General features: G+C 36.9%; 1 protein-coding gene and 1 pseudogene across 1 annotated transcript in view; one reads left to right on the top strand and one right to left on the bottom strand.

Moving 5' to 3' along the window:
- LOC120861100 (leucine-rich repeat and IQ domain-containing protein 3-like) overlaps nucleotides 1-27,508 on the bottom strand; it is a 194,116-nt gene that overhangs the window by 65,218 nt on the left and 101,390 nt on the right. The window contains exon 6 of the mRNA XM_040236763.1: nucleotides 20,705-20,813. Within this exon, the coding sequence (XP_040092697.1) occupies nucleotides 20,705-20,813 (109 nt within the window). The remainder of the gene's footprint in view (nucleotides 1-20,704; nucleotides 20,814-27,508) is intronic.
- Nucleotides 5,695-6,588, top strand: LOC120861104 (annotated as a pseudogene).

The following is a 27,508-nucleotide window of genomic DNA, read 5'->3' as shown; positions in this document are numbered from 1 at the left end:
CATATGATTTTAATTATTTCATAGTGATACATTTATGGTCCTCAGGAGGCATCATGATTGAATCAGGAAACAGCCTGGGAATAGCAAAGCTCTGGCACTTATGGATTATATGACCTTGAGTAAACTATCTTAGTTCTTTAAACTCACTTTCCTCATCTATAAAAGGGAAACAATAAATTAAATTAAATGTTACAATGTGACATTATCTGGGATGGTTAACACATTTTAATCTTCATGATCCGCTGATGATGGCTACAAAAAGTATTCACTTTAGAGGGAAGTCAATCAGAATTCAGCATAATTTATAACTGACATTTTCCAAGGGTTAAAACTCCCTTGTCTCTAACAGAATGTATGTTCCAAAACTTCATATTCCCTCCTTTTCACATTCTTATCTTACCTTCTTTTCACATATCTAATATAAATTGTGAATACTAGTCAGCTCAATTTTAAATATCAATATTGATTTCAGATTAAAAAGAATAAGTTAAATTGTTTCAACATATTAATTTTTTGCTTCCTCCCTGCAACTGAGTACCATAATAAAAAATGGAAAAAACATGTAAAGACAATGAGAAAGAAAGAAAGAAAATAGCAGTGACGTATAAAAAAAAAAAAAAAAACTGGAAGCAGGAAAGCAGATGAATAAGAGGTAATGGACAACAAATATTATAAAGTTTAAATTTACTTCAAGGAAACAAGAAGAAAGCTGATTCACAATACAGAACACTAAAAAGGCAGAGAATTGGAAACATGACTTAAATAATTGTTTTAAAGGCATAATTATGTCAACAGAACTTTTGGCAACCATATGTAACCAAGTGACTCTTCCATCCCTTTGTAGGAGATGGGAGATTAAAGATTCACTTTGCAGAAAAGTTAAACTAGAGAGATTCTATATCCAGGGACATAAGTACAGCTAAGGATTCCGGGGTACCTCACTGAAAAATTGGGAAATGAAGGTCCTCATACCAAGTTTTACAGAGAACTCAGTGCTCTATGGTGACCTAAATGGGAAGGAAATCCAAAAAAGAGGGGCTATATTTCTAAGTATGGCTGATTTACTATGCTGTACAGCAGAAATTGACACAGGAGTGTAAGGCAACTATACTCCAATAAAAAACATCAAATCTATGTGATATTAGTATTCTAAGATAAGGAGAATGAATTGCATCTATTAACTCAATTGCATCTATTAACTAGGAACTGTTGTGTATTTTAGTGAGCATTTTAGAATTTTGATTACATAATTTTAAAAAGAATTAGAAGGAAAAACTCAGTAAATATTCCATACAAGAGGGAAAATTAAGAAAGGAGGAAATAGGTTATAAAAAGTAGGAAAGTAAGAGGATCAGTCCAAGAGGTCTGTCTGAATAATAGGGATTCTAGAAAGAGAAAATGAAATAGATATAATGGATGAAATAAATACAAGAATAATGGGTCAGAAAGATGGTAGACTAGGAATCTAAGAGAGTATCACCCATATCCTCAATTTTTCACAGGAAAATCAAATAACTACAGAATGGCTAAAACAGCTTTATACAAGCTCTGGATATGATCGATGATTTACAGCAACTAAGTAAGCATTCAATTCAGAAAAAGCCACTTTCAAAAGAGTCAGATATTTCAAGGGATCATTTAGATGTAGAAACATATGGCAGAAAATATATTTTATTAGAATGATAATACTTATTAATATTTAATGAAAATATTTATTAATAAATTGACAGAAAAGTAATAATTTCATAATATCTTTATTTGTAGCTCCCTATTCAGTCTAATCTCATGACACAGCCTTGTCTAATTCAATGAAACCAAGCCATGCCGTGGGGGGCTACTCAAGATGGGCGGGACATGGTAGAGAATCTGACAGAATGTGGTCCACTGGAGAAGGGAATGGCAAACCACTTCAGTATTCTTGCCTTTAAAACCCCATGAACAGTATGAAAAGGCAAAATGATAGGATACTGAAACAGGAACTCGCCAGGTCAGTAGGTGCCCAATATGCTACTGGAGATCAGTGGAGAAATAACTCCAGAAAGAATGAAGGGATGGAGCCAAAGCAAAAACAATACCCAGTTGTTTGTGACTGGTGATAGAAGCAAGATCCAAGGCTGTAAAGAGCACTATCGCATAGGAACCTGGAATGTTAGGTCCATGAAACAAGGCAAATTGGAGGCAGTCAAACAGGAGATGGCAAGAGCGAACGTCAGCGAACTAAAATGGACTGGAATGGGTGAATTTAACTCAGATGACCATTATATCTACTACTGCGGGCAGGAATCCCTTAGAAGAAATGGGGTAGCCATCATGGTCAACAAAAGTCTTTAATGCAGTACTTGGATGCAGTCTCAAAAATGACAGAATGATCTTTGTTCATTTCCAAGGCAAATCATTCAATATCACAGTAATCCAAGTCTATCCCCAACCAGTAACACTGAAGAAGCTGAAGTTGAACAGTTCTATGAAGACCTACAAGACCTTTCAGAACTAACACCCAAAAAAGATGTCCTTTTCATTATAGAGGACTGGAATGCAAAAGTAGGAAGTCAAGAAACACCTGGAGTAACAGGCAAATTTGGCCTTGGAATGCGGAATGAAGCAGGGCAAAGACTAATAGAGTTTTGCCAAGAAAATGCACTGGTCATAGCAACCACCCTCTTCCAACAACACAAGAGAAGACTCTACACATGGACATCACCAGATGGTCAACACTGAAATCAGATTGATTATATTCTTTGCAGCCAAAGATGGAGAAGCTCTATACAGTCAGCAAAAACAAGACCAGGAGCTGACTATGGCTCAGATCATGAACTCCTTATTACCAAATTCAGACGTAAATTGAAGAAAGTAGGGAAAACCACTAGACCATTCAGGTATGACCTAAATCAAATCCCTTATGATTATACAGTGGAAGTGAGAAATAGACTTAAGGGACTAGATCTGATAGATAGAGTGCCTGATGAACTATCGACTGAGGTTCGTAACATTGTACAGGAGACAGGTATCAAGACCATCCCCATGGAAAAGAAATGCAAAAAACCAAAATGGCTGTCTGAGGAAGCCTTACAAATAGCTGTGAAAAGAAGAGAAGTGAAAAGCAAAGGAGAAAAGGAAAAATATAAGCATCTGAATGCAGAGTCCCAAAGAATAGCAAGGGGAGATAAGAAAGCCTTCCTCAGTGATCAATGCAAAGAAATAGAGGAAAACAACAGATTGGGAAAGACTAGAGATCTCTTCAAGAAAATTAGAGATACCAAGGGAACATTTCATGCAGATAGGCTTGATAAAGGACAGAAATGGTATGGACCTAACAGAAGCAGAAGACATTAAGAAAAGGTGGCAAGAATACACAGAGGAACTGTACAAAAAAGATCTTCATGACCTGGATAATCATGATGGTGTGCTCTCAGCTAGAGCCAGACATCCTGGAATGTGAAGTCAAGTGGGCCTTAGAAAGCATCAGTATGAACAAAGCTAGTGGAGGTGATAGCATTTCAGTTGAGCTATTTCAAATCCTGAAGGATGATGCTGTGAAAGGGCTGCACTCAATATGCCTGCAAATTTGGAAAACTCACAGTGGCCACAGGACTGGTAAAGGTCAATTTTCATTTCAATCCCAAAGAAAGGCAATGCCAAAGAATGCTCAAACTACCGCATAATTGCACTCATCTCATACGCTAGTAAAGTAATGCTTAAAATTTTCCAAACCAAGCTTCAGCAGTTCGTGAACCGTGAACTTCCTGATGTTCAAGCTGGTTTTAGAAAAGGCAGAAGAACCAGAGATCAAATTGCCAACTTCTGCTGGATCATGGAAAAAGCAAGAGAGTTCCAGAAAAACATCTATTTCTGCTTTATTGACTATGCCAAAGCCTTTGACTGTGTGGACCACAATAAACTGTGGAAAATTCTGAAAGAGATGGGAATACCACACTACTTGACCTGCCTCTTAAAAAAACCTATATGCAGGTCAGGAATCAACAGTTAGAGCTGGACATGGAACAACAGACTGGTTCCAAATAGGAAAAGGAGTACGTCAAGGCTATATACTGTCACCCTGCTTATTTAACTTCTATGCAGAGTACATCATGAGAAACGCTGGACTGGAAGAAGCACAAGCTGGAATCAAGATTGCTGGGAGAAATATCAATAACCTCTGATATGCAGATGACACCACCCTTATGGCAGAAAGTTGAAGAGGAACTAAAAAGCCTCTTGATGAAAGTGAAAGAAGAGAGTGAAAAAATTGCTTAAAGCTCAACATTCAAAAAACTAAGATTATAGCATCTGGTCCCATCACTTCATGGCAAATAGATGGGGAAACAGTGGAAACTGTGTCTGAGTTTATCTTTTTGGGCTCCAAAATCCCTGCAGATGGTGATTACAGCCATGAAATTAAAAGATGCTTACTCCTTGGAAGGAAAGTTATGAGCAACCTAGATAGCACATTGAAAAGCAGAGACATTACTTTGCCAACAAAGGTCTGTCTAGTCAAGGCTATAGTTTTTCCAGTAGTCATGTATGGATGTGAGTGTTGGAATGTGAAGAAACCTGAGCACTGAAGAACTGATGCTTTTGAACCGTGGTGTTGGAGAAGACTCTTGAGAGTCCCTTGGACTGCAAAGAGATCCAACCAGTCCATTCTAAAGGAGATCAGTCCTGGGTGTTCTTTGGAAGGAATGATACTACAGCTGAAACTCCAGTATTTTGGCCACCTCATGTGAAGAGTTGACTCATTGGAAAAGCCTCTGATGCTGGGAGGGATTGGGGGCAGGAGGAGAAAGGGATGACCGAGGATGAGATGGCTGGATGGCATCACCAACTCGATGGACATGAGTTTGAGTGAACTCCGGGAGTTGTTGATGGACAGGGAGGCCTGGCATGCTGCAGTTCTTGGCGTAGCAGAGTCGGACATGACTGAGTAACTGAACTGACCTGAACTGAACTGATTCCTTTCCCAGTGTGGTGAAGCAGAGTCAGGAGAAATCAACCCATTGCCAGTTCTTACTTACGATGGAAAGAACAGAGTAGAATTTTTTTGGAATGTTCTAGCTTGTTTTGGGGTGCCTGATTGACTAGTTTGTCTCTCACCTGACCCAAAGATCAGAAGAGAAATGGAAATAAAGATTCCAGGCTAGAAACCAAAGAAACAGTGGTGAACACTGTAAAAACTGCAGGGAACTGCTGATCCACAGACCCCAGGGGAAAGCAGTGTGGACTGAGAAATACAAATTGAAAATCTGAGATCCCAAAATAAAGCTAGGTAGAAACTCTTTGGGAAATCAGGACATTTCACCTGGGGACATAAAAGAAAAATAAACAAATGGGACCTAATTAAACTTAAAAGCTTTTGCATAGCAAAGGAAACCATAAAACAAAAAGACCTATAGGGTCAGAGAAAATATTAGCAAATGATGTAACTGACAAGAGATTAATCTCAAATTAAAATATACAAGCAGCTCATACAACTCAATAAACAAACAAGTAAAACAATCCAATCAATAAATGGGCAGAACAGAGAAATGGCTGGCTTCAGCGGCTGAGTACAGCTGGAGGAGGTTATGGAGATGGGAAGATTCTGCATTTTGGTGTAAATTTCACTTGATCAGGGATCATTTCTCAGACTCAAGTTAGAAGTGAGAGTTCAGATAAGTGAGGTCCCCATTGCTGCTTTGAACACGTCAGAAGGGGAGAATGGATTTATTAGAGGTGAAAGAGAAGTTTGCTACAAGTCAAAGAAACAATAAAAGGTCCAGCACTAGGGTTCCTGCTCCTTCCCCTGCCAAATGCAAAGATCACGCTGATAAAACTCCAAGGATCACTCTAGAGATGAAGTGACCACCAAGGAGAGAAGGATCATGACTGGTATGAAACTCAAAAGTGGTGCAGTGCTTCCAGCGGTAGCAGCAGCACCAGGTCTCAAGTTGGCTCCATCTCCAGTTTGGGCCCCAGCACGGGCTCCAGCAGCAGCTCCCACTCATCCTCAGCATCCAGCCTCTCAGAAGTTCCATCATATCCTGCATCTCCAGCTCCAGCAGCACCTCTGGCTCTCAGAGTCCTTCTCAGGGCAAATATGACAACAGGTGGGACTCCCCCTCCAAATTCAAACCTCCCAAAAGAAAAGAAAACAAAAAGAAAAGGCAGAAACCTTCCCCCAAACCCACCAAAGTGCACATCAGGAGGCTCACCATGAATGTGACCAAGGATCACATCATGCAGATACACTCCAACTCTGGGAAAATTGATGACTGACATGTCTGTGGAAAGGATGCACCCCCTCCTGTCTAAAGACAACATATAAATGGCGTCTGAGAATCCAGATGAGGTGGAAAAGGCACTGAAGCACATGGATGGAGGACAAATCGATGGTCAGGAGAGCACTGCCACTGCTGTGCTGGTCCCCTGGCCTCGGCCAGCTCCACTGGCAATTACAGTCTGTCCTCTCAGGAGAATGCTACTACCACCTCCCACATGGCACAGGATGAGAAGGTCGCTTTCCCCTTGGCAGAGGGCCTCTTTGCAAAGGCTCCTTCTGCTCCTCCTGCGGCACGCCAAAGGAGCCAATCCAGCTCTGACTCTTCCCTATAAGCAGGGTCACTGAAGTCCTGCCCCTGTGACTTGTATCCCATCCAACACACTCTCGTCACTTTTCTAGCCAAAGGAGTATTGCCAGGAAAGAAATCCCTCACTTGGGGGCAGGCTTCGAAAGTGAAGCAACCAACTGAGATATTTCCTGTCAGCATGATTTGGGTTGCAGGCATGATGCTGGATTGGGGTTGTGCTTGTAAGGATGACCTCTAGTTTTCTGGCTAGAAAGATTCCACACTTCCAGTTCCTGAGAGTCAGTTTAGCAGTAGAGTCAGCAGGGATGAACAGAGGGCTTCAAGTGGTGTTACAGCTCCAGGTGGGAGCTTGTTTTGCCATTCCACAGATGATCTGGGGCCCCTCTGGTGGTCTGATCAGGCTCTAACCTGCTGGCCTGCAGAGTCCTATGGGAAAGGGAATGCTTTTACACAACTGCCTTTCCTGTTAGCCTGGTCCTGTTTCCCTGCTTGAGTCCTCTGATCTCTAGGGTCAAACACTGCCTGTTATCTGCCCAAAATGATTCTTTTCACATGTACTCATGTGTATACACATGTGTGCACACAAACACACCCACATCTCCCTTTCTTTCCGAAATGGTGAGTAAGTTGAAAGCCAGCTCGATACATCATCACAAAACCCCCTGTGGTTTTGGTATTCATGGAGGTTGTGCAAGTTACCTTGGCAACATGTACATTCTTTTCTGGCTTTTCTTGTACAGTCAGTATTATTAATTTTCTGTTTTTAGTTTTTTAACTTTGCAGCACTTTAGATAATGCTGTGTTTCCATTTTGTTGTATAGAATAAAATAATTGTGTTGAATAAACCTAGGATTAGAGTGCAAAAAAAATGGGTAGAAAATCTAAATAGACATTTCTCCAAAGAATACATACAGATGGCCATATGGTACCTAAAAAGATAGTCAACATTGCCAATTATTAGAGAAGTTCAAATCAAAACTACAGTTAGGTATCATCTCACACCAGTCAGAATAGCCAACATAAAAAAAGTCTATAAATAATAAATGCTGAAGATGGTGTGCAGAAAAAACAAACCACTACATTGTTTATGGGAATGTAAACTGGTAAAACCATGATGAATAATATGGAAGATCCTTAATAAACTAAAAATAGAGCTACTATATGATCCCTCAATCCCATTCCTAGGCATATATCTGGAGAAAGACATAATCTAAAAAGATACATCCAACCCAATGTTCATCGAAGTACTATTTAAAATTGTCATGACATGGAAGCAACTTAAGTGTTCATCAACAGAGGAATTGAAAAGTAGATGTGGCATGTATATTATATATATATGTACATATATATAGAATATTATATATAATGTAATATTGCTGCCACTGCTGCTGCTAAGTCACTTCAGTCATGTCCAACTCTGTGCGATCCCATAGACCGCAGCCCACTTGGTTACTCCGTCCCTGGGATTCTCCAGGTAGGAACACTGGAGTGGGTTGCCATTTCCTTCTCCAATGCATGAAAGTGAAAAGTGAAAGTCAAGTGGCTCAGTCGTATCCAACTCTTAGCGACCCCATGGACTGCAGCCTACCAGGCTCCTCCACCCATGGGATTTTCCAGGCAAGAGTACTGGAGTGGGGTGCCATTGTAAAAAAGAATAGAATAATGTGATTTGTAGCAAAATGGATGGACCTAGAGATTATCATAAATGAAGCAAGCCAGACAAAGAAAAGCAAACAGCAAATGATATCACTTATATGTGGAATCTAAAAAAATGACACAAATGAACTTATTTAGGAAACGGAAATAGATTCACAGACATAGAAAACAAACTTAAGGTTACCAAAGGGAAAAGGGTGGGAGAGCTGGGATTCACTGACCCAGACAGAATGCAGAAAAGACCCAAGAAAGCCTTAAGGATATTCACCTTGGGTTAAACTCAAGTTTAACGGGTTCACTAACTAGTAAGAGGGAGAAGGAAATGGCAGCCCACTCCAGTACTCTTGCCTGGAAAATCCCATGAACGGAGGAGCCTGGTAGGCTGCAGTCCATGGGGTCATGGAGAGTTGGACATGACTGACTTCACTTTCACTTTTCACTTTCATGCATTGGAGAAGGAAATGGTAACCCACTCCAGTGTTCTTGCCTGGAGAATCCCAGGAATGGGCAGGCCTGGTGGGCTGCCGTCTATGGGGTCGCACAGAGTTGGACACGACTGAAGCAACTTAGCAGCAGCAGTAGCAACTAGTAAGAGATTTCCATGCAAGTCTGCAAAGACTGGAACATATGACTATTTTACAAATGTCACATTTTCAACAAGGCATACAAAGGAAATGGGGAAACAAGGCCCATTCAAAGGACAAAAAAATAAATACCCAGAAACTTTCCCCAAAGAAACATTCATATCAGCTTTATTGGACAAAAGTTTTAAAACAACACTTTTAAAATTTGCTCAAAGATATGAAGGAAGATATAGACAAAGAAGTAAAGGAAATAAGGAAAACAATCCATGAATAAAATATCAATGAAGGCATAGAAATAATCAAAGAAACAGAATTGGTGGGGGGCAGACAAATAAAACAACCAAACTGAAAAGTTTACTGTGCAGTGCTTAGTCATTCAGTCATGTCTGACTCTTTGTAAGCCTATGGACTATAGCCTGCCCAGCTCCTCTGTGCATGGGGAATCCCCAGGCAAGAATACTGGAATGCATTGCCAGTCCCTTCTCCAGGAAATCTTCCCACCCCAGGGTCTGACCTCAGGTCTCCTGCATTGCAGATGGATTCTTTACCATCTGAAGCCAGCAGGAAAGCCCAAAAAGTTCATGAGAAGGGTTCAAAAATAGACCTTTAAAAAAGAAAGCAGAATCAGCAAAATTTAAAGATGTCATTTGAAATAATTGGGCCTGAGGAACAAAATGAAAAGAGAATGAAGATAAGTGAACAGAGACTAAAAAACTTATAAAATCCCATAAAATGTTCTAATATATTCATTACGGAATTCCCAGAAAAAGAAGAGAGAAAGGAGCAGAAAGGTTACTTGAAGAAAAACTGGCTGAACTCTCAAATGTGAGGAAATACATGAATTTGCAAATCAAAGAAGCTCTATGAATCCCAAGGAAGATAAACAAAATGAGACTCATATTGAAAGACAGAAAAAAAAAACTGTCAAAAGTCCCAAATGAGGTGAGAAATTTGAAAGCCAAAAGAGAGAGTCATCACATACTAAGGATTTTCAATAAGACAACCAGCAAATGCATCAGCAGAAACTTTACAGTCGAGAAGGCAGTGGGATGATATATTTAAAATGCTGAAATTAAAAAAAAAAAAAGGTGTCCATTGAGAATTTTATATTTAGTAAAACTACCTTTGATAGTCAATTTTATATGACAATTTAGGCCATGGTACTCAGATGTTTGGTCACACATTATTCCAGATGTTTCTGTGAAGGTAAATTTTGGACAATATTAACACTTAACCAGTAGACCTTGAGTAAGGATATTCTATAATAAAATAAAGACATGAAAGACATTATATAATAAAATAAAGATGTTGTATAACAAAATAAAGACATTACATAAAAGGGTGAGTTAACCAACAAAACATAATAATTATGAACACACATGTGTCAGACTTCAGATGCACAAAATATATGATGCAAACATTTACAGAATTGAAAGCAGACATAAACATCTCTGCAATAAATGGTAGGAGACTTCAGTGCCTCACTTTCAATACAGGATAGAACAACAGAGAGATCAAAAAGTAAACAGAAGATTCAAACAAAACTATAGATCAATTGGACCTAACAGACATATGCAAAACACTCGGTCAACCACAGCAGAATATACATTTTTCTGAAGTGTATATGGGACATAATCCAGGATACCCAATATGTAAGGCTATAAGACAAGTCTTAAAAAATGTTAAAATACTGAAATCATACCAAATATATTTTGAAATCATAAGGGAATGAAAAAATCAACAGCATAAGGAAAAATGGAAAATTCATAAATCTGTGAAAGTTAAATGGCATACTCTTAAAGAGCCAATAAGTCAGAGAAGAAATCACAATGGAAAGTATAAAATATCTTGAGGCAAATAAAAATGCATGCACAGTATACTGAAACTATGGGATGCAGCAAAATTAGTGCCAAGAAGCAAGAATAAAGTGTAAAGTGATCACATTACAGAAAGAGAAAGATTGGAAGTAAACAAACTATATAGCTTATAGAATTAGAAAAAGAAGAATGAACTAAACTCAAAGCTAGCAGAAAAAAAGGAAATAATAAATACTTGCATAGAAATAACAAAAGAGAATTATAAAAACAGGAAAAACACAGAAAACAGGATTTGCTTCTTCAAAAAAGCAAGCAAAGTTGGCAAAACTTTATCTAGAAAGACTAAGAGAAAAACATAGATAAGGATCAAATAGCTAAAATCAGAAATCAAAGGGGACTAATCAATATTACAAAAATAAAAAAATATTATGAGTACTATAAACAGTTATATTCAAATAAATTGGAAAACTTAGAAGAAATGGTCAAATTCCTAGAAATATGCAACTACAAACAATGAATCATGAAGAAACAGAAATTCTAAATGGATTTATAATTCACAAGAAGATTGAATAATAATCAAAGACATCCCAACATTTTCCCAAAGAACGCTGAAGACCAGATGGCTCCCTTAGTGAAGAAGAATGAACAGCAATACTTCTCAAATTCTTCCAAAAAATTGAAGAGGAAGGATTATATCCTAACTCCTATGAGGTTACATTAGCTTGATACCAAAGCCAGACAAAGAAACTATAAATAATGAAAATGAATATAATTTATGAATATTGACATAAAAATCCTCAACAAAATAAAATTAAACAGCATATTTAAAATATTACACACTGAGACCAAGTGGGAATTATTCTTGAAATCCAAAAAATGGTACAATATATGAAAATCAATGTAATATACATTAACAGAATGAATTAAAAAAAACACATTATCTCAATCAATGCATGATAAAAAATGCCAAAATTCAATGAATTTTGATGATAAAAAATACCCAACAAACAGGGAACAGAAGGAAACTACCTTGCTTGCTAAGTGGCTCAGTGATAAAGAATCTGTCTGTCAATGCAGGAGACACACAAGAGTTGGGTTCTACTCCTGGGTTGGGAATATCCCCTGGAGGAGGAAACCCACTCCAGTGTTCTTGCCTGAAAAATCCCACAGACAGAGAAGCCTGGTGGGCTACAGTCCATGGGGTCACAAAGTGGCAGACATCACTGAGAACACATGCATGCACACATCTCAACATAAGTTAGTATAGGAAAATACCATTACTTTGCTGACAAAGGTCTGACTAGTCAAAGCTATGGGTTTTTCCAGTAGTCATGTATGGATGTGAGAATTGGACTATAAAGAAAGCTGAGTGTCAAAGAATTGATGCTTTTGAACTGTGGTGTTGGAGAAGACTCTTGCGAGTCCCTTGGACTGCAAGATCAAACCAATCAATCCTAAAGGAAATCAGTCCTGAATATTCATCAGAAGGACTGATGCTGAAGCTGAAGCTGATGTGAAGAACTAACTCATTGGAAAAGACCCTCATGCTGGGAAAGACTGAAGGCAGGAGGAGAAGGGGACGGCAGAGGATGAGATGGTTGGATGACATCACTGACTCGATGGACATGAGTTTGAGCAAGCTCTGGGAGTTGGTGATGGACAGGGAAGCCCGGTGTGCTGCCATCCATGGGGTCACAAAGAGCTGGACCTAACTGAGTGACTGAACTGAACTGAGGGTAACAACAAGGTCTTCCCTGTTGGCTCAGTGGTAAAGAATCCACCTGTCAATGCAGGAGACGCAGGTTTAATCCCTGGTTTGGGAAGGTCAGCTGGAGAAGGAAATAGCCATCCACTCCAGTATTCTTGCCTGAAAAATCTCATGGACAGTGGAGCCTGGCGGGCTACAGTCCATGGGGTCACAGTCAGACATGACTGAGCATGCATGTATGCACAAACCTCAACATAATTTACATCATATGGGAAGATATAAGGGCTTCCCTGGCAGCTCAGTGGTAAAGACTCCACCTGCCAATGCAAGAGAAGCGATTTGACTCCTGGGTTGGAAGATTCCCTGGAGAAGGAAAAATCCACCCACCCTAGTATTCTTGCCTGGGAAATCCTATGGACAAATGATCCTGATGTGCTACAGTCCACGGAGTCACAAAAGAGTCAGACAAAACTTAGCAAATGAAAATAACAAGAAAATAACACACAACATCACAGTCAATGTAAAATACTGAAAAAATTTTCCTCTAAGATCATGAATAAGACAAGGATACCTACTTTTGTCTCTTGTATTTAATATAGTACTGGAAGTCCTAGCCAGATGATTTAGGCAAAGAAATGAATTAAAAGACATGCAAATTAGGTAGAAATAAAATTATCTCTCTTCATAGAGGACATGATCTGATATTTAGAAAAATCTTGAAGATTTTAAACACACATACACACTCTGACATGCCCCCAATCCTGTCAGAATAGACAAATTCAGCAAAATTACAGAATACAAGCCAATACACAAGTATCTTTTGTTTTTCTACACATTCTCAAAGAATCCAAAAAGGAAATTAAGAAAATTCCATTTATAATAGAATCAAGAAGACTACCATACATAGAATAAACTTAACCAAAGAGGTGAGGAAATTGTACATTGAAACCTTAAGGCATTGCTGAAAGAAATGAAAGATAACACAAGTGGAAAGACATCCTGTGTTTCTGAACTCGAAGACTTAATATTGTTAGGCTACTATTCAAAGTAATCTACAAATGCAATGCAATCCATATTAAAATCCACTTTTTCTCACACATAAGCCCCCATTTTAAAACTTACTGCAAAGCTTTGGTAATCAAAACAGCATGAGAGCCCAGATGTAAACTCCTGCAGGTATGGTCAAATGACTTTCAACATGGGTATCAAAACAATTCAATAAGGAAAGGACAACCTTTCAACAAAATGTTGGAAAAACTGCATTCCGTATGCAAAAAAGTGAAACTGGACCCTTACTTTGCATCGTATGCAAAAGTAACCCCAAATGGATCAACAGTCTAAATATAAGGACTAAAACTATAAAATTCTTAGAGGAAGACACAGGGCAAAAAACTTCATGACAGGATTTTGAATGATTTCTTTGTTATAACACCAAAAGCACATACAACACACACAAAAACAAATAGCCCAGGGAGAGGATATATGCATATGTACAGCTAATTCACACTGTTGTACAGCAGAAACTAACATACCATTGCAAAATAATTATATTCCAAAACAACTGAAATACCTCAACTTCATTAAAATTTTGTGCATCAAAAGTAGGCAATCCACAGAATGGAGGAAAATATTTGCACATTACATATCCAAAAAGGGATTGATATTGAGAATATATATATATATATATATATATATATATATATATAAAAATCATACAACTCAACAACAAATATCAAACAAACTAACAAGGAAATGGGCAAATGATGTGAATAGATATTTTTCCAAAGATGATACACAAATAATAAATAAACACAATAAAAATGCTCAACATCACTAATGATTATGGAAAAGCAAATCAAAACCACAATGAGATATGACCTCACAACCACTAGGATGGCAGTAACAACAACAGCAACAGAAAATAACATCTGTTGGTCAGTATGTGGAAAAATTGGAATTCTTGTGCACTAATATTGAGAATGTAGAGTGGTATAATCATTGTGGAAAAAAGTATGGTAGTTCCTCAAAAAAATAAAAATAAAATTATGTCATCCAGAAATTTCACTTCTGGTTATACACACAAAACAACTGAAAATAGGGTCTCAAAGAGATATTTGTACGTCCACGTTCATAGCAGCATTATTCACAACAGCTTAAAGGTGAAAGCAACCCAAGTGCCAATTGACAAATGAATGGATAAAAACATGGTACCTAGTTATAATGGAACATTATTCAACCTTAAAAGGAAAACAATTTTGTTACAACATGAGTGAACTTTAAAAATATTATGCTAATTAAAATAAGCCAGTAAATAAAGGGCAAACTTTGTATAATTATAATTCCACTCATATAAAAATACCTGTAGTAATCACACTCATAGTAATTTTAGAGACAGAAAGTAGAATGGTGATTTCCAGAAAAGGGGAGGATGGGAGGAATGGAAGTTAATGTTCAATGGGTATAACATTCCACTTGAGTTTATAAAAAGCTCCTGCAGATGGATGGTCATGATGGTTGTACAACAATATAAATATGCTTAATGTACAGTTAAGATGGTTACAATGGTATGTTCTATGTTATATTTAATATATGTATTATCTTAAATAAGACAAGAAAAATACTGACAAATGAAGGATATAAATTTTCAGATTGAAAAGTCACAATAAATTGAATCAAAAGAAAATCTTCACCAGCAAACAAATATCTGAGCCAAATCACTGCGAAATTGCAGAATACTTGGTACAGAGATAAACTGCTAAATGTTTCTAGTCAGAAGACAAAAACAACATACAGAACTTCACACACATCAGAATGAGAATAACATGGCAACGGACTTCTCAAAGGTAATACTGGAAGCTAGAAGACAATGAAGCAATTGTGAGAAAACTGTGAAGACTCTGCACAGTTAAATCATCAATTAAATATATATGTAGCATAAAAATATTAGGCTTTTAAGCTTTTTTAAATTACTTCTAATGTATAATTTCTCTGTAAACTAGTAAGAAAGTATTGCATTAATATAAGAAAATAAACCAAGAAAAAAAGATACAGAACCCTGTAAACAGGTCATAACACAGTATACGAGACAAATGAATTCTCAGGATTACAATACTTAATGAATGCACCAAGATGAAGTGATGTACCAAGATGAAAGCTGTTAAAAACAAGTTCAGAAAGCAAGTAGTCCTGATTAAATTAGCAAATTAAGGTCTCAAGCAGAAGTATATTAAAAAAATATATATGCATGGATATGCTTGGTGAGAGTTGACTCTTACGAGGTTTCCAAACAAGTTTTTAAATAATACTATAAGAAGGCAAACATAGCCTACTATATTGTGTGACTCAGCTGTAAGTAGTTATTTATATAGCAATAATAATTAAAATGTTAATTATTAATTAATCCCCAAATAGTGATAATATAATTCTATTAGGAGAAAAGAGGAGGAGATATGTTAAGAATGTGTATTAGGGAGGATTTATAAATAATAAATTATAAATTATTATAAATAAATCTCCATCTATCACAGTAGAAATTGCATACAAATTCTAAAATTAAAAAAGAAATTTTAATGGAATAAATATATAACTTGGAAATATGAAAGTGAGTAACAGAAGAATCATGAAAAATTATTAAAGATTATTGCTCTGGGGAAGCAACAAAAGTAAGTATGAGGGTATGGAGCATGGGACTACTATATGTCCTTCATTTCATTTTGGCTTGTAAACCTAGGATTTAAATAATTGGATTAAAATAACATTACTTTTAAATAAAAGATGCAGAGCTTTAGGAAATAGATAAACTACATGAACTTAATAGAGAAGTGATGAAATAACAAACAAAGCCATTGACAAATAAGAATATGGTAGAGTTTGATGAGTTCACGTACACCGAAGACAAAAAAACAGGAAGGATAAAGACATCACCATGAATTTTTGAAAAGAAAAATAATCAAATATTTAAGAATTAAAAGGATGGAGGGAGGGAAAAATGGGGAACTAGGTTTAGATATTATACATATCCAGTTATACAAGATGAAAAAGTCGGAAGGATCTGCTGTGCCTATAGCTAAATGTACTGTACATTTAAAAAATCTGTTAAGAGGGTAAGCCTAATGCTAACTGGTCTTATCATAATACTTTTTAAATGGTTTAAGAGAAAATTGGAAATGGTCAAACAGGAGAAGGCAAGAGTGAATGTGGACATCTAAGGAACCAGCGAACTAAAATGGACTGAAATGGGTGAATTTAACTTCGATGACCATTATATCTACTACTGTGGGCAAGAATTCCAGAAATGGAGTAGCCATCATAGTCAACAAGAGTCCAAAATGAGATACTTGAATGCAATCTCAAAAACAACAGAATGATCTGTTCGTTTCCAAGGCAAACCATTCAGTATCATGGTAATCCAAGTCTATGTCCAGATCAGTAACAATGAAGAAGCTTAAGATGAACAGGTCTATGAATATCTACAAGACCTTTCAGAGTTAACATGCAAAAGAGCTGTCCTTTTCATTACAGGGGACTGGGATGCAAAAGTAGGAAGTCAAGAAACACCTGGAGTAACAGGCAAATTTGGCCTTGGAATGCGGAATGAAGCAGGGCAAAGGCTAATAGAGTTTCGCCAAGAGAACGCACTGGTCATAGCAAACACTTTCTTCCACCAACACAAGAGAAGACTGTACACATGGACATCACCAGATGGTCAACACTGAAATCAGACTGATTATATTCCTTGCAGCCAAAGATGGAGAAGCTCTATACAGTCAGCAAAAACAAAACCAGGAGCTGACTGTGGCTCAGATCATGAATTTCTTATGGCCAAATTCAGACTTAAATTGAAGAAAGTAGGAAAAACCGCTAGACCATTCAGGTATGGCCTAAATCAAATCCTTTAATATTATACAGTAGAAGTGAGAAAGAAATTTAAGGGACTAGATCTGATAGTAGACACAATACCTGATTAACTATGGATAGAGGTTTGTGACATTCAACAGGAGACAGGGATCATGACCATTCCCAAGAAAAAGATATGGAAAAAAGCAAAATGGCTGACTGAGGAGGCATTACAAATAGCTGTGAAAGGAAGACAAGCAAAAAGCAAAGGAGGAAAGGAAAGATATACCCATTTGAATGCAGAGTTCCAAAGAATAGCAAAGAGAGATAAGAAAGCCTTCTTCAATGATCAATGCAACAAAACAGAGGAAAACAATAGAATGGGAAAGACTAGAGATCTCTTCAAGAAAATTAGAAATATCAAGGGAACATTTCATACAAAAATGGGCTCAATAGAGGACAGTGATGGTACAGACCTAACAGAAGCAGAAGATATTAAGAAGAGGTGGCAAGAATAGATAGAACTGTACAAAAAAGATCCCCATGACCAATATAATCATGATGGCGTGATCACTCACCTAGAGCCAGACATCCTGGTATATGAAGTCAAGTGGGCCTTAGGAAGCATCACTAGGAACAAAGCTAGTGGAGGTGATGGAATTCCAGTTGAGCTATTTCAAATCCTGAAGGATGATGCTGTGAAAGTGCTGCACTCAATATGCCAGCAAATTTGGAAAACTCACAGTGGCCACAGGACTGGAAAAGCTCAGTTTTCATTCCAGTCCCAAAGAAAGGCAATGCCAAAGAATGCTCAAACTACTGCACAGTTGCACTCATCTCACACGCTAGTAAAGTAATGCTCACAATTCTCCAAGCCAGGCTTCAACAATACATGAACCGTGAACTTCCAGATGCTCAAGCTGCTTTTAAAAAGGCAGAGGATATGGCAAAACCAATACAGTATTGTAAATAAAAAAATAAAAAATAAAGCAGGTGGGTACCTCGAAAAAAAAAAAAAAAGGCAGAGGAACCAGAGATCAAATTGCCAATATGTGCTGGATCATCAAAAAAGCAAGAGAGTTCCAGAAAAACATCTATTTCTGCCTTAGAGACTATGCCAAAGCCTTTGGCTGTGTGGATCACAATAAACTGGAAAATTCTGAAAGAGATGGGAATACAAGACCATGTAACCTGCCTCTTGAGAAATCTGTATGCAGGTCAGGAAGCAACAGTTAGAGTGGGACATGGAACAACAGACTGGTTCCAAATAGGAAAAGGAGTACGACAAGGCTATATATTGTCACCCTGTTTATTTAACTTCTAGGCAGAGTACATCATGAGAAATGCTGGGCTGGAAGAAGCACAAGCTGGAATTAAGATTGCTGGGAGAAATATCAATAACCTCAGATATGTAGATGACACCACCCTTATGGCTGAAAGTGAAGAAGAACTAAAGAGCTTCCTCATGAAAGTGAAAGAGGAGAGTGAAAAAGTTGGCTTAAAGCTCAACTTTCAGAAAACTGTTTATGGCATCTGGTCCCATCACTTCATGGCAAATAGATGGGGAAACAGTGGCAGACTTTATTTTTTGGGGCTCCAAAATCACTGCAGATGGTAACTGCAGCCATGAAATTAAAGACACTTACTCCTTGACAGGAAAGTATGACCAACCTAGACAGCATATTAAAAGGCAGAGACATTATTTGTCAACAAAGGTATGCCTAGTCAAGGCTATGGTTTTCCAGTAGTCATGTATGGATGTGAGAGATAAAGAAAGCTGAGCGCCGAAGAATTGATGCTTTGAACTGTGGTGTCGGTGAAGACTCTCGTGAGTCCTTTGGATTGCAAGGAGATCTAATCAGTCCATCCTAAAGGAGATCAACCCTGAGTGTTCACTAGAAGAACTGATGTTGAAGCTGAAGCTCCAATATTTGGCCACTGATGAGAAGAGCTGACTCATTTGAAAAGACCCTGATGCTGGGAAAGATTTAAGGCAGGAGGAGAAGGGGACGACAGAGGATGTGATGGTTGGATGTCATCACTGACTCAATTGACATGAGTTTGAAAAAACCCCGGGAGTTGGTGATGGACATGGAGGCCCGGCATGTTGCAGTCCATGGGGTCACAAAGAGTCAAACACAACTGAGTGACTGAACTGAACTGAAGAGAAACTTTGAGAAAAATTTTAAGACCTTCTAATTTGGACTGCAAGGAGATCCAACCAGTCCATTCTGAAGGAGATCAGCCCTGGGATTTCTTTGGAAGGATGATTCTAAAGCTGAAACTCCAGTACTTTGGCCACCTCATGTGAAGAGTTAACTCATTGGAAAAGACTCTGATGCTGGGAGGGATTGGGGGCAGGAGGAGAAGGGGATGACAGAGGATGAGATGGCTGGATGGCATCACTGACTCGATGGACGTGAATCTGAGTGAACTCCGGGAGGTGGTGATGGACAAGGAGGCCTGGCGTGCTGCAATTCATGGAGTCGCAGAGTCGGACACAACTGAGCGACTGAACTGAACTGAATTATTTTACAGAACTGGTTTTATCAGTCTTCTGTGAAAGACAGAGATAAAGAAAGTAATGTCATCTGCTTAGAGTACAACATTTTATCAGATGAAATTCTGTAAAAGCAAAATAAAAACAAGTATACATATGATGGTGGTGCTAGGGGTAAAGAACTCACTTGCTAATGCAGGAGACATAAGAGATGAGAGTTCGAGCCCTGTGTTGGGAAGATCCACTAGACGATGGCATGGCAACCCACTCCAGTATTCTTGTCTGGAGAAACCAATGGACAGAGAAGCCTGGTGGGCTACAGAGCATACGGTTGCGAAGAGTCAGACATAATTGAGGCGACTTAGCATGCATTCACAGATATGATGACCAAAATGTTATTAAGATAAAAGTTTTTGTGTAATAAGAAATAATTATCTTCAAATCATTTTTAATTTAAATGATTTATATTAATCTGATAATTGACAGATTTCCTGAAGGACGTACCATGCTGACAGAGTTATACAGTAACAAAAAAATTCAATATGGTTCTTGCTAATGTGTGTGTGTGTGTGTTTTCAGTTGCTCAGTGTGTCCAACTCTGCAACCCCACATATTGTAGTCTGCTACGGTCCTCTTCCATGGGATCTTCCCAGCAAGAATACTGGAGTGGGTTGCCATGCCCTCTTTCAGGCGATCTTCCTGACCCAGAGATCAAATCTACATCACTGCGTCTCCTGCACTGTAGGTAGATTCTTTACTGATGATCCACTGAGGGAGCCCTTCTTGATAATACTTATTTCTAATTCCCAACTGCTAGTCAAAATCAGGGTTTTCATATTCATGAAACAACTTTCTGAATATATATATATATTTATAAAATATTAATGAAATATAGATATTTTATTTAGAAGTCTCAACATATATTTCATGGAGTTATATTTATAGTTCAAATTAACATGCCCAATGTTTAACAAATATAATTACTCTTCATAAAAATATGTTCATTAAATATAATTTAAAAATTCATATAACTAACCTACCTTTTTGAATGAGATATCTTGGTTTTCTTGTTTTTAATTCATATAAGATAGAAGAAACATGTTTTCTCTGTTCAGTAGAATATTTTAAATCAACAGGAGAATATATACTCTGTGGAAACAAAACAAAAGCAATGACAACAATGATAATATCTCATATATGTTTTAGAGTTCTCAAAGAACTCTCACATGTATTATAATACATTATCATGATTGACTTTTATTTTAAAAAACATCAAAACCTCTGTGAGGTAGGCAGAGTTTAAAAAAGATGAAAAGAGTTCCATTATGTATGATTCTGATAAACAGCCCTCCTATTAAGAGCTGATGATATACTTAAGACAATGTTCTCACAGAGACTGAGGGGAAGGGAAAGGGGGTCTGTCAGGAGGGTGACATGACAAAGGAATTCGAAGGGAGAAGAAATAAGAATAAACAAAAGCAGCAAGAAGCTTTCCTTCAGAGAGCCTGAAGGAAGATTCTAAGAAAGAAGGGACAAAATTATTTCACAGAACACTAAAAGACAGTAAAACAGGAAGAAATAACTGGGGCCAGAATTATCACAAGCCTTAAAAGTATGTGTGGAAAGGATAATAAGTAGCATACTGATAAGGAGCTCTGTGGAGAGCAGAGGCACTCTCAGATGTAAACCATACAATCCCTGTAAACTGGTTGGGAATGATTTAATAATTGATACTGTGTTATCTCTTTCTTCACAGTCCATTCAGGATTGGTACAGATAACTACTTGAGCATCAGATATCATATCTATATCTCAGTCAGCAAGATGGAACAAAGGATAAAATGATAAAAGGGCATAGGCCATGTTGTCTTAAGGAACTTTCCTAGAGGCCCTTCCAGTAACTTCTGTTCACATCTCATTGACTTCCCACAACTGAAACTGAGAGGGCAAGAAATGCAGCCTTTGTGCTATGGACTTTACTTCCTGGAGTAAAATGGCGGGTCTGTTACCAAAAAAGAGAAGGACAGACATTCGTAGGCAACTAACACATTGCTACAGAAAAAACAAACAAACAAACAAACAAAAAAAAATATATATATATATATCAGAATTTTAGGAAGGGATATACACTTGTATTAGGAAAAAAACCTTTCCAGGATATTATGCTTTCCTTGATGGGAACCACTGGTCTAAATTTTGATGATTCATTGGTCTAAATTTTGATTAGACATATATATGTGTGTATGTATATATATATATATTTGTGAATCATAAATATATTTGTAATTTGTAAATAAATTTGTGAATTTATAAATATATATATATTTACACACACACATATATATGTGTATGTGTGTGTCCTCAGGTAGATCTCTTTTCTGAAATTTGGTTCTGTATATTTGTTTATCGAATACTTGTATAGTGTTTATCATATTTGCCATTATTTTACACTCAATAGATATTAATTTATGTAATACTCATAACCATTATTGACTGAGCTCTTTTGAAAATCTCACAGACACAATATACTCAAGAGTTTTGATGTCATACCTTTCCTCTAAACCTTTTAGTACTTATTTCTAGTTCTTGGGAATAGTAGTACCTTCATCCAAGGGAAGAAAACTCACAAAAATTCTCTAATATATGATAGGTGATAGAATTTTTAAACAGATTTTTTTTTCATAGTCCCCTTGCCTTAACTGTTCAGTTGTCAAAAGCTCTTTTACTCTATAGTTTAGAAGGAACACTTGGATATGTGTCCTAGTCCCATGTATTCACAATTTTATGAACAAATTTCTGTACCATATAATAGACATATTTAATTAAATATCCTTGAATTTCTTTTTGTCTTTAAAATTTTATATGTCCTCTAAATTATTTTTTGAAAGCACAGTCTCTATGTAGTGACTCATTATGCAAGGAGTTTTTTGTTTTTTTTTTTAATGTTTGTGTTAGGTACTCTGTATTATCTGGTCCTGGAATGAATCTCAATTTTTATTCTGCTCTAAAAAATCCTTCCCTAATAACTTTTACTCAACACTACTTTAGTTTCTTACATGACAAAAGTACTACTTTTTGCTAGAAAGACAAATAGGTAGCTACTTTCGAGTTCACCTATTCTCTCTATATTTAGAAATTTTTCTTAAGGTTATCAATAATAATTATAGTAATACACAGTAACACATTATCAAAGAATGGCAATATTTTAAGTAATGCTGTTTCTATTTTCATTTGGGCTCAATTGTCTCCACTAAACAAAGTATGACAGAAAAATGTAGACTACTGTTTTGCAACCAAATCTTAACAATCAATTTCAAAGGCTTTTTCAATCTCAAATTTGTCCATCAATCTTCTTCATGACATATTATCATTCTTGTATCCTTTTACTTCTATGAATTTTGCTGTTTTGGTAACCACGTTCTGTCTCTCCGTCTTAACAATGTAATTCATCATATGTTAAAAATCAATTCAAATTCTAATTCAGTGATAGAAATGGACTGTTTCTTTCTTTACGATCTCACACTTACATTCTCCTTATAAGAAAATAATCAAGGTAGAATGAAATGGTACATTTAACAATTCTTTTTCTACTAGTACTTATTCCTTTACCCCTCCAGAAGAATAGAAAAAATCTAAATGTATATATTTGTCAAATCTGAGTAGCCAAACTCTATTAAAAATAAAATTTATTTGCAGAATCATGTAATTTTAAAGCCCTCAAGTCAAATCAATATATATATTCATTTGCCCCCTTATCCTTTTAATATATAATTCACATATCATTGTTTGTCATCATTTAAAATAATTTTCCCTTCCTTGGATTTTATAAAAGAAGAATCCATGACACAGGGTGCATATGTGATGTGAAACAAATCTATGGAAAGATGATCAAAGTCTAAAACTTCAAATGAACTGAGACTTATATAAGCTGTTAATATAAAGAAAATTGGATTTTTGTTTTATATACTACAATTAAAAAAAGGAAGAATGTACCCATTTATTGATTAATCTGCAAAATCACAGAGAAAGCAAGTCATGATAACACTGGAGATAATCTAATAAGTATCTTGTTTTCAATAACGGAAAAGACATTCTATTAACTAAAGTGCCTTAACCTTACACTGGTCTTCAATAACTTAGGGAAATATTTTAAGGATTTTTGGTAGCATTTAGAAAAGAAATAATCACCAAGGAGCAGTATATATTGAAAACAAACTAATTACATCAGGTATAATTTTATTTTTAACAGAGTCAGGATCAGGTTCAAATACCCTTTATAAGACAGACCCAACAACGTTTGATAAATACTTTCACTACTTTATCAAAAGATAATACGATTAGGTACAGATCAGAGATGTCAGGTTATCATATGGAAATGAGTATGGATTAATAAAATGAAGGGAACTCCAATGTCATGATACATGGACATATTCTTAGCCCTATGCTGATCAATATTTATCTGAATGATGTGACTAAAACTATAAGGAAAATTCTTATTAAATTTTCAAAAGAGGTGGTAAAAGAACAAAATCAGTTAAGATCAGACAAATTTAAAAGATTACAGATAGATGGAGCAATAGGTCAAATTGGAATAGATGAATTTTAATAGGAATAAATATTGCAGTTGGGAAAATACATTTAATTACTAAAATAATATTATTGAAAACATGAATGATAAAAATATTTTAATTAAGACTATAGTAAAAGTCTATTGTGTGATGACTTTTATGCTCTATTAAGCATTCTACCTAGAATGAGGGAAATGACAGTCTTACTATATTTATTTCTGATCAGAACCATAGCCAAAGTACTATGTGAGGTCAGGGCAACAGATTTTCAGACTAAAGATACTCTGGACTATGAAAAGAAAGGAGCCTACCTACTGAGTTATTTTTTAAAATAAGACCTACATAAATAAGCTATGCATAAGCATAGAGAAGAGGTAATAGAAATCCAGGCTTCTTGTGTCCTCCAACTTCGATCTTCCTTATCTTCTAAAAGGATACCATTCTCTTCTTCAAATCATAGAAATTTAGAATTTCATCTCTATTTTATCCTTTTTCTGAAACACTTTAAGTTATCAGCAAATCTCGGCAATTCTACTGTCTAAATCTATCTCAAATCTGTTTGCTTCTCTCTGACTTCACTTCACTTTTCTAGTATATTCTATAATCATCTCTTCCAAACAGAAATATCAATGGTTTCCTATTGGTCTCTGCCTTGCTCTCACAAGATATGTTTACATTTGTCAAAAGGTAATTCTGATCATTGTTTTTCTTTGGCTTTAAAATCCCATAATGGCCATCCAAGTTCCTTCAGTTTAGTCGCTCAGTCATGTCCGACTCTTTGCGACCCCATGAATCGCAGCACGCCACGCCTCCCTGTCCATCACCAACTCCCAGAGTTCACTCAGATTCACGTCCATCGAGTCAGTGATGCCATCCAGCCATCTCATCCTCTGTCGTCCCCTTCTCCTCCTGCTCCCAATCCCTCCCAGCATCAGAGTCTTTTCCAATGAGTCAACTCTTTGCATGAGATGGCCAAAGTACTGGAGTTTCAGCTTTAGCATCATTCCTTCCAAAGAAATCCCAGGATTGATCTCCTTTAGAATGGACTGGTTGGATCTCCTTGCAGTCCAAGGGACTCTCAAGAGTCTTCTCCAACACAACAGTTCAAAGCATCAATTCTTTGGCGCTCAGCCTTCTTCACAGTCCAACTCTCACATCCATACATGACCACAGGAAAAACCATAGCCTTGACTAGACGGACCTTAGTCGGCAAAGTAATGTCTCTCCAAGGTCCTTACTATGTCCAAATCCTAATTATGAGACAGAAAAACTCAGTAAAATATGGCCCTCAAATACACAATCAAACTATCTTGTGCTATTCAACTTGGTTAATTATACTCCTACTATATGGATTTCATGCAGTCCCTTGAACCCAATCCAACTAAACAAGCTACTGCACGCCTCAGTTCCTTGTGTAAGCTCTTTCCTCTGCCTACAACACTCTCCTTCCTATACTTTTCATGACTAGCTTCTTATCCTTTATGTCTTAATTTTAAATATTATCCCCTCAGAAAAAAAAACATTTTGTGAAAATCCTATGAGAAGTAGGCATCCTCCGCTTATTCTCTATCTCAGCACCTTATTTAATTCATAACATTTATCACAATTGTATTTGTTTACTAAGGTTATCTATTTTTTCTTAGAATCTAGTCCACAAAGCACTAAGAACTTTGCTTATCTTGTTTACTCAAAGTAAAGAGTGGCCCTTGGCACTCAGCACATACTCAATAATTATTTATTACATGTGGAATGAATAGCATTAAAGAGAAGTGCTAGAAGCAATGAGTGGAGGTTTAGGAACATTGGCTAACATAATACAAACTCCATTTTTTTGGAAATAGTCTAACAACTAGACATTGCTGTTCAGTCGCTAAGTCTTGTTCAGCACTTTGTGATCCCATGAACTGCAGCACTCAAGACTTCCCTGTCCTTCACTGTCTCCCCCTGTTTGCTCAAACTTATGTCCATTGAGTCAAAGATGCCATCTAACCATCTCATCCTCTGCTGCCCCTTCTCCTCCTGCCCTCAATTTTTTCCAGCATCAGGGTCTTTTCCAGTGAGCTGACTCTTCACTTCAGTGGCCAAAGTATTTCAGCTTCAGCATCAGTCCTTCCAGTGAATATTCAGGGCTGATTTCCTTTAGGATTGAGTGGTTTGATCTCCTTAGTCCAAGGGACTCTTAAGAGTCTTCTCCAGCAGCACAACTCAAAAGCATAAATTCTTTGGCACTCAGCCTTCTTTATGGTCCAACTCTCATATCCATACATGACTACTGGAAAAACCATAGCTATGACTAGATGGACATTTGTCTGCAAAGTGAAATCTCTTATTTTTAATATGCTGTCTAGGTTTTTCATAGGTTTTCTTCCAAGGAGGCAGCATCTTTTAATTTCATGGCTGCAGTCAATGTCCACAGTGGCTTTGGAGCCCAAGAAAATAAAATCTGTCATTGCTTCCATTTTTTCCCCCATCTATTTGCCACGAAGTAATGGGACCGGATACCATGATTTTTGTTTTTTGAATGCTGAGTTTTAAGCCAGCTTTTTGCACTCCCCTCTTTCCCCTCATCAAGAGGCTCTTTAATTCCTCTTCACTTTCTGCCATGAGAGTGATATCATCTGCATATCTGAAGTTTATATTCCTCCTGGCAATCTTGATTCCAGACTGTGAGTTATGCAGCCCAGGATTTCACATGATTTACTCTGCATAGAAGTTTTAAAAGCAGGGTGACAATATATAGCCTTGATGTAATGTTTTCCTGATTCTGAACCAGTCCATTGTTCCATGTCCAGTTCAAACTGTTCCTTCTTGACCTGCATATAAGTTTCTCAGGAGACAGGTAACATGGTCTGGTATTTCCATCTCTTTAAGAATTTTCCATAGTTTGTTGTGATCCACACAGTCAAAGGCTTTTACATGGTCAATGAAACATAAGAGGATGGTGGTTCCCTTGCTTTTCCTATGCTCCAACATATGTTTGCAATTTTATCTATGGTTCCTCTGCCTTTTCTAAATCCAGCTTGAACATCTCAAAGTTCTTGGTTCACATACTGTGAAAGCCTAGCTTGAAAGATTTTGGGCATTACCGTGCTAGTATGTGAAATGAGTGCAACAGTACGATAGTTTGAAAATTCTTCGGCATTGCCTTTCTTTGGGACTGAAATGAAAACTGACATTTTCCTAAATTGCTAGTTTATATTTTTCATTTTTTTAATTTTAATTTTATTTTTTTTAAAGGACTCTACCCAAGTAACATTGACTCATTGGAAAAGACCCT

Source organism: Oryx dammah, unplaced genomic scaffold, assembly GCF_014754425.2.
Source record: "Oryx dammah isolate SB20612 unplaced genomic scaffold, SCBI_Odam_1.1 HiC_scaffold_11227, whole genome shotgun sequence".
NCBI lineage: Eukaryota > Metazoa > Chordata > Mammalia > Artiodactyla > Bovidae > Oryx > Oryx dammah.
This window is presented reverse-complemented; position numbering and strand designations above follow the sequence as displayed.